The sequence below is a fragment of the Ovis aries genome, chromosome 6 (genome assembly GCF_016772045.2).
Source record: "Ovis aries strain OAR_USU_Benz2616 breed Rambouillet chromosome 6, ARS-UI_Ramb_v3.0, whole genome shotgun sequence".
Classification (NCBI taxonomy): domain Eukaryota; kingdom Metazoa; phylum Chordata; class Mammalia; order Artiodactyla; family Bovidae; genus Ovis; species Ovis aries.
In genome coordinates this window covers 56,304,998-56,320,912 of record NC_056059.1, presented here as the reverse complement: position 1 = coordinate 56,320,912, position 15,915 = coordinate 56,304,998, and the positions used below count along the sequence as shown (strand labels likewise).

The following is a 15,915-nucleotide window of genomic DNA, read 5'->3' as shown; positions in this document are numbered from 1 at the left end:
TTTCTGGTTTGTTGTGATTGGCACAGTCAAAGGCTTTAGTGTATTCATAGAAGCAGAAGTAGATGTTTTTCTGGAATACCCTTGCTTTCTTTATGATTCGGTGAATATTCATAGTTTGATCTCTGGCTCCTCTGCCTTTTCTGAATCCAGCTTGTATATCTGGAAGTTCTTGGTTCATATATTGCTGAAGCCTAGCTTGAAGGATTTTGAGCATAACCTTGCTAGCATGTGAAATGAGCACAAATGTATGGTAGTTTGAACATTCTTTGGCATTACCCTTCTTTGGGATTGGAATGAAAGCTGACTTTTCCAGTCATGTGGCCACTACTGATTTTCTGGAATAGTGAGTGCAGCACTTTAACAGCATCATCTTTTAGGATTTTAAGTAGTTCAGCTGAAATTCAATCACCTCCAGTACTTTTGTTCATAGTAATGCTTCCTAAGGCCCACTTGACTTTATACTCCAGGATGTCTGGCTATAGGTGAGTAACCATACCATCATGGTTATCTAGATTATTAAGACCTTTTTTTGTTTATAGCTCCTCTGTGTATTCTTGCCACCTCTTCTTAATCTCTCTGCTTTCTGTTAGATCCTTACTGTTTCTGTCTTTTATCATGTCCATTCTTTCATGATTTGTTCCCTTGATGTCTCCAATTTTCTTGAGATTTGTAGTCTTTCCCATTTTGTTGTTTTCCTCTATTTCTTTGTATTGTTCATTTAAGAAAGCTTTCTACCTATCTCTCCTTGTTGTTCTCTGGAACTCTGCATTCAGTGGGGTATAGCTTTCCGTTTCTCCCTTGCCTTTAGCTTCTATTCTTTTCTCAGCTATTGTAAAGGCTCCTAAGGAAACCTCTTGGCCTTTTTGCATTTCTTTTTCTTTGGCAGGTTTTGATCGTTGGCTCCTGTACAGTGTTACAAACCTCAGTCTATAATTCTTCAGGTGCTCTGTCTACCAGATCTAATCCCTTGAATCTGTTCCTTACCTCCACTGTGTAATCCTAAGGGATTTGATTTATACCCGAATGGTCTTGTGGTTTTCCCCACTTTCTTCAATTTAAGTCTGAATTTTGCAATAAGGAATGGATGATCTGAGCCACAGTCAGTTCCAGGTCTTGTTTTTGCTTCTCCATCTTTGGTTGCAAAGAATATAGTCATCAATCTGATTTTGGTGTTGACCATCTGGTGATGTCCATGTGTTTTAATGTTAATACAGATTGCCATGTACACATACATATTTTTTTATGGTAAAATACATGTACATAGAAATTCAGAGAGAATTATTATTATTATTTTGGTCTACAGGGCAACATAGATCTTTAGGACCAAAAGATTCCAAGGTTAGAAGTCTGAAAATGGATGCCAGCATTTGGAGCAATGAGCTCATTGAGGTGAGTCTGACTTGACTGTGGTGTGATCAGCCAGAATCTGGGAGGAAATGTGCAGTGGGTGGCGGGGTGGGGTTACTTTAGGATCTCTCTGATCAAGATCTCAGCACAGTATGAAAAATGGCTTATCGCCTGTTGTATAGTAGTAACTTTCTACCTTACCTTTCAGAATGCTTCCTAAATGAGGTAGTTACTTTAAAAATAAAAATAAAAAATGCAAGGAGCTTTAATGGTAATAACTACTTTAAAAGGCTTGGGAACTCTCTTTAAAGCCAGAATTTACTCTCTTTCTTTTTAACCCAGCATGGATAAAATATCAGAGTGGTGAATGAAAACATTTGGCAAAATTGACTATTCTTTATCTCGGCCATACTCTGTCATTAACTGCGATCTTGTCTAACTTGTCTACGGCATCTATTCTGTGCTCGGGTGTCGGTAATGCTCTCAGCCATAATAGCCCACCTACTCAGCCATTTTAAATGAATCTGTCTCAAAGTGAGCTAGCTTCAAAAAGTAATAATGCTTTTTCTGCAATTTGTGTTGCTTGCAGTTTCTTTTCTGGCTAATCTTTTACCATTATTAAGAGCAGCTAGGCTGTTTAAATAGAAATATTGTCTGCTTTCACACTCCATCTTCCAGAAAAAAATTGGGTCTTTTTTATATTTTTTGCATATTTTACACTAAGCTGTGCTTTAATTTGTCTTGTGACTCGGTTTTCTGCAGATTCAAATATATTGTTTGAATTGATATGTTTTGTAATTCTTTGATAATTCAGCTTTTCATTGTCATTGGAAACAAAAGAGCTAATGACTTTTGGGCTGGTAATCTTCAAAAAGATGAAGAATTACACATGGACTGTTCAGTAGAAAAGAGAAAAAATTTTATCACTCAGAAGTACAAAGAAGGAAGATTCAGAAAAACCCTTTTGGCGTCTCTTACCAAGGAAGAATTAAATAAGGTAACCAATGAAATGTAACAAAAGACATGGATGTTAAGGTCTTTTTAAGTGTGTGCCAAGGGTTTTGAAAACATGTTTAAAAAAAATAAACTTTTGAAAATTTCAAAAAATTTTGTGAAATTTTGCTGTTTCATAAAATTACTGTTTAATTTTATTTCCTTTTGTAACACTGTGCCTTAGATCTTTTCCCTTCATTTCACTTGAGGATTCGTTATCAACAGCAAGTAAACTTTTCCTCCCTCACTGAAGCTTCTATCTGATGTACACCGACCCCAGTTAAAACTTGAACAACTTTCCCCATGCTAGGGACAGGATACTGAACATAATAACTTCAGCTAGTGTGCTGCTGACTTGGTGTCAACAAAATGAACTTCATTTACTCAGTTTATTGTTACAGTAGTTTGTTTAGTGCCATTGATTGCAAGTGTCTTTTGCCTTTGGCTGAGTGATTCTAGGTCTTCTTGTCACCATTCTATATTGTTTTTTTAGCAAAGAGTTTGTTTAACATCTTGCCCTCCTTTTTTTAAAAAAAATCAACTACTTCAATTTCTTGTGTGTCAGAAGGCTCTTCTATGTATAGGTATTTAAAACATATACTTTTCTATGACTAGAGTATGCTTTCATGGTTCTCAGTTCTTTACAATGCATTTAGTATCAATGCTTATTGGATAAGCATCCCCAAGTAAATAGCATTATGCTGAAAAATTTGGAAAATGAAGACCTTTTCAATTCTTCTCTAGAAATTATAAGATTTATACAGTTGTTTTATATTTCTCTCTGTTGGCTTCAGTTCATTTGCTCAGTCGTGTCTGCCTCTTTGCGACCCCATGAATCACAGCACGCCAGGCTCCCTGTCCATCACCGACTCTCAGAGTTTACTCAGACTCACGTCCATCGAGTCAGTGATGCCATCCAGCCATCTCATCCTCTGTTGTCCCCTTCTCCTGCTGCCCCCAATCCCTCCCAGCATCAAAGTCTTTTCCAGTGAGTCAACTCTTTGCATGAGGTGTCCGAAGTACTGGAGTTTCTATTGGCTTAGTTACCGTAAATTAGGTTCTTGCTTCTTGATGTAGGATAAATGGAAGATGCAGAATCTATACATAAGGTAGGGGAGAGTCAGAGAGATGGCACAGAGGTGGGCAATCATATATAGGTTATTATTACGTCATTTAGTTTTGTTTAGGGTGATATTTTCATGGATGCTAATTTCTATGAAAATAACTGACCATTTCTACTAGACATTCATGGAATAGTGATAACAGGGTATAACCAAGGGTTATAATTAATCTAGTTCTATGCACCGAAGGCCCATAAAAAATAAGTATATAAATAGTAAGTTGTGGATTTGGGGAAGTAACTGGCAAGATTGGAGAACTAGGGCATATTTTCGCCCCAATGCATTTTCTCTTTTTGATAATGACAGGAATCTTGTCAAAGGATAAATACTGATGACCTCAAAGGAGATGTTTTCTGCCACACCATATAGATACCCTGAGCTAAGATATTAGATAAGCTTGACTTTAATTACTAGCTGTTTCTTTCTTCTTCAAGATATGTAGGGATATCTGTCTGTTAGGATTTACTACCACATTGGGCTTCTTAAAAATGGTACTCTTCACATCCGTGAATAATTTTTAAAAATTACTTTATTGAGGAGATACTGCTTAAAAATTGTTGTCTCTGTGGATGTCGTCATCAGAAAACTGTATATTTAGGTCCTCTACCCATTTTTAAAATTGGATTGTCTCTTTCTAATTGAGTTGCATGTATTATCTCTATATTTTGGTTGCTAACCCTTATGCAATATATGGTTTGAATATATTTTCCCTTGTGCTGTGGGTTAACTTTTCATTTTGTTGATTGTTTCACTATGCAGAAGCTTTTAGTTTGCTATAATTCCACTTAATTGATTTTTGCTTTTGGTACTTGTGCTTTCGATATAATATCCAAAAAGTCATTGCCATGAGTGATGTCTTCCCTGGTGGCTCAGCAGTAAAGAATCCACCTGCAAAACAAGTGCTGCAGGAGACGTGGGTTTGATCCCTGGGTTGGGAAGATTCCCTGGAGGAAGGCATGGCAACCCACTCAAGTATTCTTGCCTGGTAAATCCCATGGACAGAGGAGCCTGGTGGGCTACAGTCTGTAGGGTTGCAAAGAGTTGGACACAACTGAAGTGAGTTAGCACACATGCAGAAACATTCATGCAAACAAAATATTTAGCGGATACTTCAATTACTGCATTTGAAGTATTTTGAAGTTTCTGAGCATTGCCATTATCATAGGTATGTAAAATACAGAAAATATCTTCCATGGCAGTTATAATGAATTTGAAGATTTGGAACATCACTGCAATAAAACAATGAATAAACATTTGGTACTCTTTTGTTGAAATTTAAATTCATGTAAACCAGGCCGTTGTTACCTGTTGGTTAGTTCAGGGCATAATAATTATTAGATTTGTTAAAAAGAAATACAAACTTCATCTCATAAATGAATTGGCAGACTTTCTTGCATTTTAATTGCCAGAATTATATCTTCTTCACTTAGAAGTTGTATTTTCTTTTATTGACCAGGCTCTGTGTGCTGCTGTGGTGAAACCAGATGTTCTGGAAACAATGGCTTTGCTGTTCAGTGGAGCAGATGTCATGTGTGCAACAGGTGATCCTGAGCACAGCACCCCCTATCTGCTGGCCAAGAAGGCAGGGCAGAGTCTGCAGATGGAATTTCTCTACCATAACAAATTCTCAGGTTAGTCCCTCTCATGCCTTCATTAACCTGGTTTCTCCTGATAGATCCTTAAAAGGACTGCAGCACAAATCTGTAAATTTCTCAAGTCAGAAACACCATTAGAATGAAAAGAAAATGGAATTGTCAGAAAGACAGAAGACGCTTATTAAGACCCATGTTTTATTTCCTTTCAAGGAAAAGTTTAGGAAATCAGTCCTTTATTTGTGTGTTTTTTTTTTCTTGACTTTATAGAATCGCCATGGGTGTACATAAGTTCCCACTCCTGAACCCCACTCCCACCTCCCTCCCCATACCATCCCTCTGGGTTATCCCAGTGCACCAGCCCCAAGCATCCTGTATCCTGCATCGAACCTAGACTGGTCTAAATGGAAGATTAAAATAGTTAATCCCATGTAATCATTTTCACTGAAATTAAATCCAGTTTCATGTATGAATAATAAATACAACCAAAGTGCTTATTTGCAAATCTTATGCAAAGCAAAAGAAATGTTTCTGTGTCTTTATTCTGCAGTATATTTGGAGTAGTTTTTCTTCTACCTCAGAACTCACCAACATATTCATAAGCCAAGGGAAAACTGTTTACATTTCAGATTTCAGATGTGGTATTTCTGTAATTTTTCTAGATTTCCCTCAACATGACATATATTCTGAAGGTGGATTAAATCAAGAGTCCTCCCAGTCTACGTTCCTCTGTGACTTTTTGTATCAGGCTCCTGCTGGTGCTTCTAAACTCTCTTCAGAAAAAAAACTGCTTGAAGGTATCTTTTCTGCTCCTTTTAGATTTTGTCATGTGATAAAATTTTATTTCATTATCAAAACAATTAGGTTTAAGTTTTGATATTTTTCCCCTTGAGATGTTAGATTTGATCTTGCAGTAGATAAATATTTTTTGAGGATTTATAAATGTTTCCAGGCACAGATATTATTTCATGCACTGCAGCAAAAATTTACTACTGGTTCGGAATGCTGAGCGAATTCTCAGCAGAATTCTCTGACACTTACTTCAGAGACAACCAATTCTGCATCAGGATTTAAGAGTTATTCCAAAGAAATGTGAAATTCATCCCCTTCCCTTCGGGACAGACCCCCCAGCTGGGGAGATAATACACATACATGTCAACATGTAGGAAGAATGGACAAGTCTTTGGTTTATATTCTGTCAGTATACTAAGTGGTCTCAAGTAGTTGAGTTTGTTCTGATTGTAATTGTGTGTGTCTAAGTAAAATAAAGCTTAAGCATGGTTTCAAAAAAATGATGTGAATTAATTGATTTAACAACCTGTTGTAGGTTTGTGGCATTGATCTTAGAAGAATCATAGTAGGTATTTATCTATCCATTTCACTCCTTTTATCAGGCATGTGCTGGGCATTAGGAAAACACAAATGAGTAAGACAGAGGCTAATGTTATATGCATTCAAACTAATATTACAAAATAGGCAGGAAAAATATAATGTGCTCTGTCTTACTAGAACAGAAAGAATTTAAGAGAGATTAAGTTATGCAGGCCAGTTGATGGTAGAATTCAGAGACTCGGAGGACAGGTATTAATTCCCTGGTGGTAAAATCCAACCATATTACTTGATCAGAGGAATAATAGGATGAAAAACTCACTTTAGAGTGTTAATCCTGATCTTCATACATTTGAAGTGATTATTTCAATTAAAGGCTTTATTTGTCTAAAAAAAGAGAATTATAACGTTTAGCAGAATTATAATGGGATAAACTATACTTTGTTAGGTTTTTGGCCTTTCTTAGTGGCTCAGTAGTCAAGAATCTGCCTACCAATGTAGGAGACCCGGGTTTGATCCCTGGGTTGGGAAGATCCCCTGGAGAGGGAAATGGCAACCCACTCCAGTATTCTTGCCTGTGAAATTCCTTGGATGGAGGACTCTGGCAGGCTACAGTCCATGGGGTCACAAAGAGTCAGACAGAACTTAACAACAAAAACCTCGCCTTTAGTGAGCATGTACTATGTATAAGGCATTGCTTTAGGCTTTTTCTATATGTTCATTGTAATTCTCATAAAAGGTCTGCAGGATAGTTGATATTGTGCTGGTTTCACATGAACAGTGGAGGAACTCAGCATGAAGCAGAGTTTTGCATTTTGTTTGTGTTATAATTGTTACTGTATGACTTTGGCTTTGATCAGTGTGATGACCAGGTGACACTAGATGGCAGAGCATCTTTATTCTTTGAGTTTAGGGTTTTTTTGTTTTTTTTTTTTTCCGGAAATTTATTTTTATGTCTTACTTTTCTCAATGTAACCAATAATAAATGATGAATTTTAGAGATTTTTTTCATCTACCCATTGCTTCTTATCAGTATTTAATACTTATATAGTTGAAAGTTGAGTGATCAAGAGAGAAGAAGTACCAGAACAATCTGTGAAATGATGATAGCAATTATTAAAATAATTGAATAACAGGGCAATTAATGTACTTGTTAAGAAGTGTACAAGTTTTCTAGAATTTTTCTTCTAAATTGCAGGATATATTAATCTACCCTTCTAACCACTTATACAAAGATGAAATAGGAAGGAAATCTGAAATATGAACTTTTCTTCCTAAAGCTTTTCAATCTATCATAAGTATTCTGCAGACCAAAAACAAGCTTCTAGCTATTTTTTGACAATTCTGGTTATAATATTTATAAACTTATCAATTCATTTTACTGTTTTCTTGAAATATATTGCTTTTCTTAATCACTTGAGAACTGAATTGATGTTTTCAAGTTTGTAACTAAATCAGTTTTTTCTTTTATAAAAGATAACTATTGATTTTGTTGTTGTTGAAATTTATTTCAAAAACCAGAAACCAGTACATTGTCTATATTTGTAATTTTATTAGGGATGTTTTCTCATTTTGGAGCATTCTGTTTTAAGTGATATATACTTTGACTATGGAGCACACAGAAATGATTTCATTGGAAAACAATCTAGTAATCTAACAGCAAGGTATTCTTTGATGGTCTTCATTTCTTCCATCCAGTATATCAGCAAGGTCTGTCATTTTAACTCAGAATAGACCATGAATCAGTTGGCTGCTCTCCATCTTTACTAACATCATCGGAACCCCAGTCCCCATCTTGCTCTGCCTGGGCTGTAATACCCTCTACCTCAGCCCATATGTTTACTGGTTAATATCTTCCCTGGCTTCCCTCCAAACCATTCCCCCAAACAGACATAGTGATTGTTGAGAATGTAGATCAGATCATGCATGTCCATTGTTCAAGTACATTTAGTGGCTTCCCATTACAAGAGGTAACCCTTTTCTTTATCTGACCTAAAGGACCTTCTGGTGCTTTCCCCTCTTCATCTTACATCCTTCCTTCCTATCCTACCTGCCTGGCCACACTGGTTTCCTGTCTGTTCCTGCAACATGCCCCCTCCGGACCTTTGCAGTTGCTGTTCACTTTGCAAGGAGCACATTTTCCTCAGCCTGACAGCTTCTCACCTCTAGGGGATCATTTGAGGGCCACCTGGTCGGAGAGACCTCTGTGGCAGCCTCCTAAATTGTGGGCCCACTGCTGGTCCTCCTCTCTCATAGTGTGCTGCTTGTTTCCATTGTGGCTCTCATTGCATGAACTGGATCCTTGTGTGATTTGTTTCTCCCTCCTTCTGGAGTGAAAGCTTATTGAGGCATCAGCATTCTCTGGTTTATTCAGCATCATCAAATCTCTGGTGCCTAATATAGTGTCCACACATAACTAGTCATGTGCAAATATTTGTTGAATAAATGGGCATTGCTCTAATCACATTACTGCTAGTGTAAAAGCACAGATGACTTTATATATACATAATAAAATTTTTATTGAAGTATAGTTTCTGTATGGTATTGTATAAGTTTTACAGGTGTATGATATAGCAGTTCACAATGTTTATAAAGATTAAACTCTATTTATAATTATTAGTTACTATTTTTTCACCTGCAAATAAAAATATAAGTGCTGACACAAAACACATTTTGTTTGGGCAGAGCCTACTTAAAAACACAGAAGAAAAAGTTGAATTAACAAGAAACAGAGAGTTTTGGTGGTTTTTTTTTTTTTTTTTTTTTTCCCTCTTTCCATCAAGATTCTGCAGCAGTGGTACTCCTGTTGAGCACCAGCTTTATGGAAAAATTGAATTATTTGGAAAGATTTAGAGATTAAAGTGTGGTTGTCACCTTTGCCTCTGAACAGCCAGCATCTGGACTGCATCACTCCATCAGGGCTTGTCAGGATGGCCACAGAGCAGACTGATTAAAAACAAAGAAAAAAGTCAAGGAATAAAATGCATGCAGGTCCTTCAGAGAGTTACAGAGGCTTCAAATTGTCAGTTCAGATTTTCAGGATTTGAAGTTCTTCTAGCCTCTGGTTATGAAGACTGATCTGTATTTTTCTTTTTCTCCCCAATTTAGTGTTCATGAAAGGAAAGATTGATAGCTCTTGTTAAACCTAAGTGTAGAGCTGAATAATAGCTTCCTGATTTTGTTTTCTGTTTTCTCCCCTCAACCGTATTATTTCCCCTTGGTATCTTACCTTGATTTGTTGACAGTGTTTGAGTTTTAAAAAGAAAGTGGTTGATATGGTTTACTAGAAACTCTGTATTATCTGTTTATATTTAATTTTATGTGTTAGTATTGAGGAATTTTGAAGATCCTTTGTTCCATAAATGCCTAGCTTGCATAGTCTAAAAATGTTTCTTCAAGGCTGAAACATTTATTTTAAATGAAAGGAGTCCTAGTGCATATTTCTATTTTCTGTGGATACTGAATGCTATCAGTTTGGGAAATTCTTCATCAGGAAACAACTTTATGGTTTTAAAAAATAATAGTTTCACCTGAACTATCTCTCATTTATTGTGCACACATGTATTTGAAGGCATGACCCTGGTACATTTAAACAATGGACATACATGCTTCAAGCATATATATCAGGCACAGACAGAGAGGTTGTGAAGTGGATAGAAGGGTACCTTCCCTAGTTGACTGCTTGGGTTTTACTCCCAGCTCTGATGCTGAGTACTTATGTGATGTTGGTAAAGTCCATCAACCATCTTGTACCCATGAACAGGGTAAAAGGAAAGGAGTACATAATCATAGCACTGACCTAATAGGGTTGCTCTGAGGATACAATGAGTTAATGCATATAAGATGTATAGAAGAACATATGGCACATACGCGTGATGATGAGAGGATAAGGACAAGGAGGAGGGGTAGCAGAGATACACAGGTATCCATATACAGAACTGCTTCTGATTTCCAGTTAGCCTTTGAATTTAGGACTGATGCTAAAGCGGAAACTCCAATACTTTGGCCACCTCATGCAAAGAGTTGACTCATTGGAAAAGACCCTGATGCTGGGAGGGACTGGGGGCAGGAGGAGAAGGGGACAACAGAGGATGAGATGGCTGGATGGCATCACCGACTCGATGGACATGAGTTTGAATGAACTCCGGGAGTTAGTGATGGTGCTGCGATTCATGGGGTCGCAAAGAGTTGGACACGACTGAGCAACTGAACTGACTGACTGGTGGTAAGCTAACAATCAGGTTAACCATACTCTAGTAACTCTAGTTATATGGTTAACTGTGGGGTCACACAGGGTCGGACACGATGGAAGCGACTTAGCAGCAGCAGCAGCAGCAGCAGCAGCAGAGTTGACCATAACTCTAGTAATATTCATAGGAATATTTCAGTAGGTCACCTCTGGAGTTCTTTATCTGTGCATGAGTAAACTGCACTAATGTTTTTCTGCCCTGATCTAAATGTCCAGTTTGAATAGAAGGAAAGAACAACCCTTCCAGCTAATCCAACCACCATAATAAACACGACTTCTTGTCTTATAAATACCTTGTGTCCTAAGAGTTGTCCATTCAGTGGCCCCAGTCTTGCTTCTGGTAGACATCTTCTGGTAACTGATTAAGCAGTAAAACTTGTTCTGTAGCAGAGAGGATGTCCTGTCTGAATTAGCCCAAGCAGACCAATGCCATCCAATGTAGTTTTGTTAAAGCTTTCTGATTGCTTCCCAGATGAATAGAAGTGTCAAATTTTCCTATCACAGCTTTGTTGTAATCCTCAGAGGTAATATCTATGCCTGCTTTGTCTGACCTCTGGCCTATTTTCATTTAAAAAAAATGAGGTTCCTCAAGGATTATGGTGATGATGTTACAAGGTTAAATCTCCTCAAGCCCATATTTCTAACTTAAAATGAGTTTGTGACTCACCTTTTTTGAGAGGTCTGTCATTTGTTTCCCATTAGAATTAGCGTAATTAGGGTCTGCATTTACATTTACTTTGTGGATCATGCATATGACACTTGTCTAAGACCTTCCAGTGTCTCCCACTTGTCTACTGAGAAAGGTGTAAACTCCGAAATACCTATCATGTAAGACTCCTGGGGCCTGGCCTCTGCCGTGAGCCTGCAGTCTTGTTCCCCAAGTCCTAATTTCATATGTAATCTCTTTCTTTGGCCAAATAGGTTTTTGACAGTTTCCCCTTCCCATGACTTTCTTCACACAGTTCTTAGAATTATGAAATGATTGGTAGCTCAGTGTGCATTTTTTGCTACTTTAGAAACACACCTTTTCCATATAAATGAATTATTTCAAAAGCCGTAATTTGTGTTAAGTTTTTCCTTACCACTTCAGTCTGAGGGTAGCTTCCCTTTCAGAATGGGTCTGATCTCTGAAGGGCCCACCTCAAATGAGGATGAGAGAGGCAGAATTCTCAGTTAAAGGATAGGCAGTTACCTCCTTATTGGAAGACCAGCTGATATTTTCAGGGTTATTGAGTCTCTTTCTGTATTTAATGTTGGTAATTATTCCTTTCTGAAATGCTCACCCCTTTTCAGTTTATACACTGTCTCTTCTCATTTGTTTCACTGCCTTGGTGAACCCTTCTGTATCTGTTGTTCCCTAAGTTCCCTAAGATTTTATCCTTGGTTACTGTGCATTTTCAACTACGGCCTGTACTCTAAAGACTTTCTGGTTATTGAGGCTGTTCCTTGCCACGAAGATTCACATCCACAGGGTGATCTGCCTAATAGGTATTCGTACTTGAATTTCTAGGAGATATCTTTCATTTAGTGCATATCCAAGGAAATTCAGATTACATGCACTAAAACAGTTTCTACTTTATTTTCTTTTAGGTAAAAATAGGTATTTCTGCCTACCTTGTAATCAAAGCTAAAAATGATTCAGTTCAGTTCAGTCGCTCAGTCATGTCCGACTCTTTGTGACCCCATGAATCGCAGCACACCAGGCTTCCCTGTCCATCACCATCTCCCGGAGTTCACTCAGACTCACGTCCATCGAGTCCGTGATGCCATCCGGCCAGCTCATCCTCAGTCGTCCCCTTCTCCTCCAGCCCCCAATCTCTCCCAGCATCAGAGTCTTTTCCAATGAGTCAACTCTTCGCATGAGGTGGCCAAAGTACTGGAGCTTCAGCTTTAGCATCATTCCTTCCAAAGAAATCGCAGGGTTGATCCCTTTCAGAATGGACTGGTTGGATCTCCTTGCAGTCCAAGGGACCCTCAAGAGTCTTCTCCAACACCACAGTTCAAATGCATCATTCTTCGGCACTCAGCCTTCGTCACAGTCCAACTCTCGGATCCATACATGACCACAGGAAAAACCATAGCCTTGACTAGGCAGACCTTAGTTGGCAAAGTAATGTCTCTGCTCTTGAATATACTACCTAGGTTGGTCATAACTTTTCTTCCAAGGAGTAAGCGTCTTTTAATTTCATGGCTGCAGTCACCATCTGCAGTGATTTTGGAGCCCCCCAAAATAAAGTCTGACACTGTTTCCACTGTTTCCCCATCTATTTCCCATGAAGTGAAGGGACCAGATGCCATGATCTTCGTTTTCTGAATGTTGAGCTTTAAGCCAACTTTTTCACTCTCCTCTTTCACTTTCATCAGGAGGCTTTTTAGTTCCTCTTCACTTTCTGCCATAAGGATGGTGTCTGAGGTTATTGATATTTCTCCCAGCAATCTTGATTCCAGCTTGTGTTTCTTCCAGTCCAGCATTTCTCATGATGTACTCTGCATACAAGTTAAATAGGCAGGGTGACAATATACAGCCTTGATGTACTCTTTTTCCTATTTGGAGCCAGTCTGTTGTTCCATGTCCAGTTCTAACTGTTGCTTCCTGACCTGCATACAGATTTCTCAAGAGGCAGGTTAGGTGGTCTGGTAATCCCATCTCTTTAAGAATTTTCCACAGTTGATTGTGATCCACACAGTCAAAGGCTTTGGCATAATCAATAAAGCAGAAATAGATGTTTTTCTGGAACTCTCTTGCTTTTTCCATGATCCAGTGGATATTGGCAATTTGATCTCTTGTTCCTCTATCTTTTCTAAAACCAGCTTGAACATCAGGGAGTTCACGGTTCACGTATTGCTGAAGTCTGACTTGGAGAATTTTGAGCATTTCTTTACTAGCATGCGAGATGAGTGCAATTGTGCGGTAGTTTGAGCATTCTTTGGCATTGCCTTTCTTTGGAATTGGAATGAAAACTGAGCTTTTCCAGTCCTGGGGCCACTGCTGAGTTTTCCAAATTTGCTGGCATATTGAGTGCAGCACTTTCACAGCGTCATCTTTCAGGATTGAAACAGCTCAACTGGAATGCCATCACCTCCACTAGCTTTGTTCGTAGTGATGCTTTCTAAGGCCCACTTGACTTCACATTCCAAGATGTCTGGCTCTAGGTGAGTGATCACATCATCATGATTATCTGGGTCGTGAAGATCTTTTTTGTACAGTTCTTCTGTGTATTCTTGCCACCTCTTCTTAATATCTTCTGCTTCTGTTAGGTCCAGACCATTTCTGTCCTTTATCGAGCCCATTTTTGCATGAAATGTTCCCTTGGTAACTCTAATTTTCTTGAAGAGCTCTCTAGTCTTTCCCATTCTGTTCTTTTCCTCTATTTCTTTGCATTGATTGTTGAAGAAGGCTTTCTTATCTCTCCTTGCTATTCTTTGGAACTCTGCATTCAGATGCTTATATCTTTCCTTTTCTCCTTTGCTTTTTGCCTCTATTCTTTTCACAGCTATTGGTAAGGCCTCCCCAGACAGCCATTTTGCTCTTCTGCATTTATTTTCCATGGGGATGGTCTTGATCCCTGTTTCCTGTAGAATGTCACGAACCTCATTCCATAGTTCATCAGGCACTCTATCAGATCTAGACCCTTAAATCTATTTCTCACTTCCACTGTGTAATCATAAGGGATTTGTTTTAGGTCATACCTGAGTGGTCTAGCAGTTTTCCCTGCTGCTGCTGCTGCTGCTAAGTCGCTTCAGTCATGTCCATCTCTGTTCGACCCCATAGACGGCAGCCCACCAGGCTCCCCCGTCCCTGGGATTCTCCAGGCAAGAAAACTGGAGTGGGTTGCCATTTCCTTCTCCAATGCATGAAGGTGAAAAGAGAAAGTGAAGTCGCTCAGTCATGTCTGACTCTTAGTGACCCCATGGACTGCAGCCTACCAGGCTCCTCTGCCCATGGGATTTTCCAGGCATGAGTACTGGAGTGGGGTGCCATTGCCTTCTCTGGCGGTTTTCCCTACTTTCTTCAATTTAAGTCTGAATTTGGCAATAAGGAGTTCATGATCTGAGCCACAGTCAGCTCCTGGTCTTGTTTTTGTTGATTGTGTAGGGCTTCTCCATCTTTGGCTGCAAAGAATATAATCAGTCTGATTTTGTTGTTGACCATCTGGTGATGTCCATGTGTAGAGTCTTCTCTTGTGTTGTTGGAAGAGGGTGTTTGCTATGATCAGTGCATTTTCTTGGCGAAATTCTTATTAGTCTTTGCCCTGCTTCATTCCGCATTCTAAGGCCAAATTTGCCTGTTACTACAGGTGTTTCTTGACTTCCTACTTTTGCATTCCAGTCCCCGATAATGAAAAGGACATCTTTTTTGGATGTTAGTTCTAAAAGATCTTGGAGGTCTTCATAAAACCGTTCAACTTCAGTGTCTTCAACATTACTGGTTGGGGCATAGACTTGGATAACTGTGATATTGAATGGTTTGCCTTGGACACAAACAGAGATCCATTCTTTCTGGAGTTATTTCTCCACTGATCTCCAGTAGCATATGGGCACCTAATGACCTGGGGAGTTCCTCTTTGGTATCCTATCATTTTGCCTTTTCCTACTGTTCATGAGGTTCTCAAGGCAAGAATACTGAAGTGGCTTGCCATTCCTTTCTCCAGTGGACCACATTCTGTCAGGCTTTTCCACCATGACCCACCCATCTTGGGTTGCCCCGCAGGCATGGCTTGGTTTCATTGAGTTATACAAGGCTGTGGTCCTAGTGTGATTAGATTGACTAGTTTTCTGTGAGTATGGTTTCAGTGTGTCTGCCCTCTGATGCCCTCTTGCAACACTTACCATCTTACTGGGTTTCTCTTACCTTGGCGTGGGGTATCTCTCCACAGCTGCTCCAGCAAAGCACAGCCGCTGTTCCTTACCTTGGATGAGGGGTATCTCCTTACTGCCACTGTTCCTGACCTTCACTCCTTGGGTTGCTCCTCCAGGCTGCTGGTCCTGGCCTCGGGCTCTGGGTGGCTCTTCAGGGTCACCGCCCCTGGCCTCGGGCACGAGGTGGCTTCTCTTGGCCTCCCCTGATCTCAGACACGGGGTGTCTCCTCCCAGCCGCCACTGGCCTCCGATGCCGCCCCTGACTAAGCTCTCTTACTCCCTATGTCCCATCAATAAATGTTTCATCCCTTTAGAATACACAAGTGCATGCATGCATTTCTCTCTCCACTCCTCCCTGTCTCTGTGGTCCCCATCCTTTCCTATCATCCCTTCTCCCCCTTACCCACCCATTATCCTTACTATC

At 39.3% G+C, this 15,915-nt stretch overlaps 1 protein-coding gene across 13 annotated transcripts in view; it reads left to right on the top strand.

Moving 5' to 3' along the window:
* ARAP2 (ArfGAP with RhoGAP domain, ankyrin repeat and PH domain 2) overlaps nt 1-15,915 on the top strand; it is a 198,264-nt gene that overhangs the window by 80,816 nt on the left and 101,533 nt on the right. For all 13 annotated transcript variants that reach the window (XM_027970922.2, XM_015096434.3, XM_060417574.1 and 10 more), the window contains 4 exons: nt 1,304-1,389; nt 2,162-2,344; nt 4,918-5,092; nt 5,716-5,850. In XM_027970922.2, coding sequence (XP_027826723.1) covers nt 1,304-1,389; nt 2,162-2,344; nt 4,918-5,092; nt 5,716-5,850 — 579 coding nt within the window. The remainder of the gene's footprint in view (nt 1-1,303; nt 1,390-2,161; nt 2,345-4,917; nt 5,093-5,715; nt 5,851-15,915) is intronic.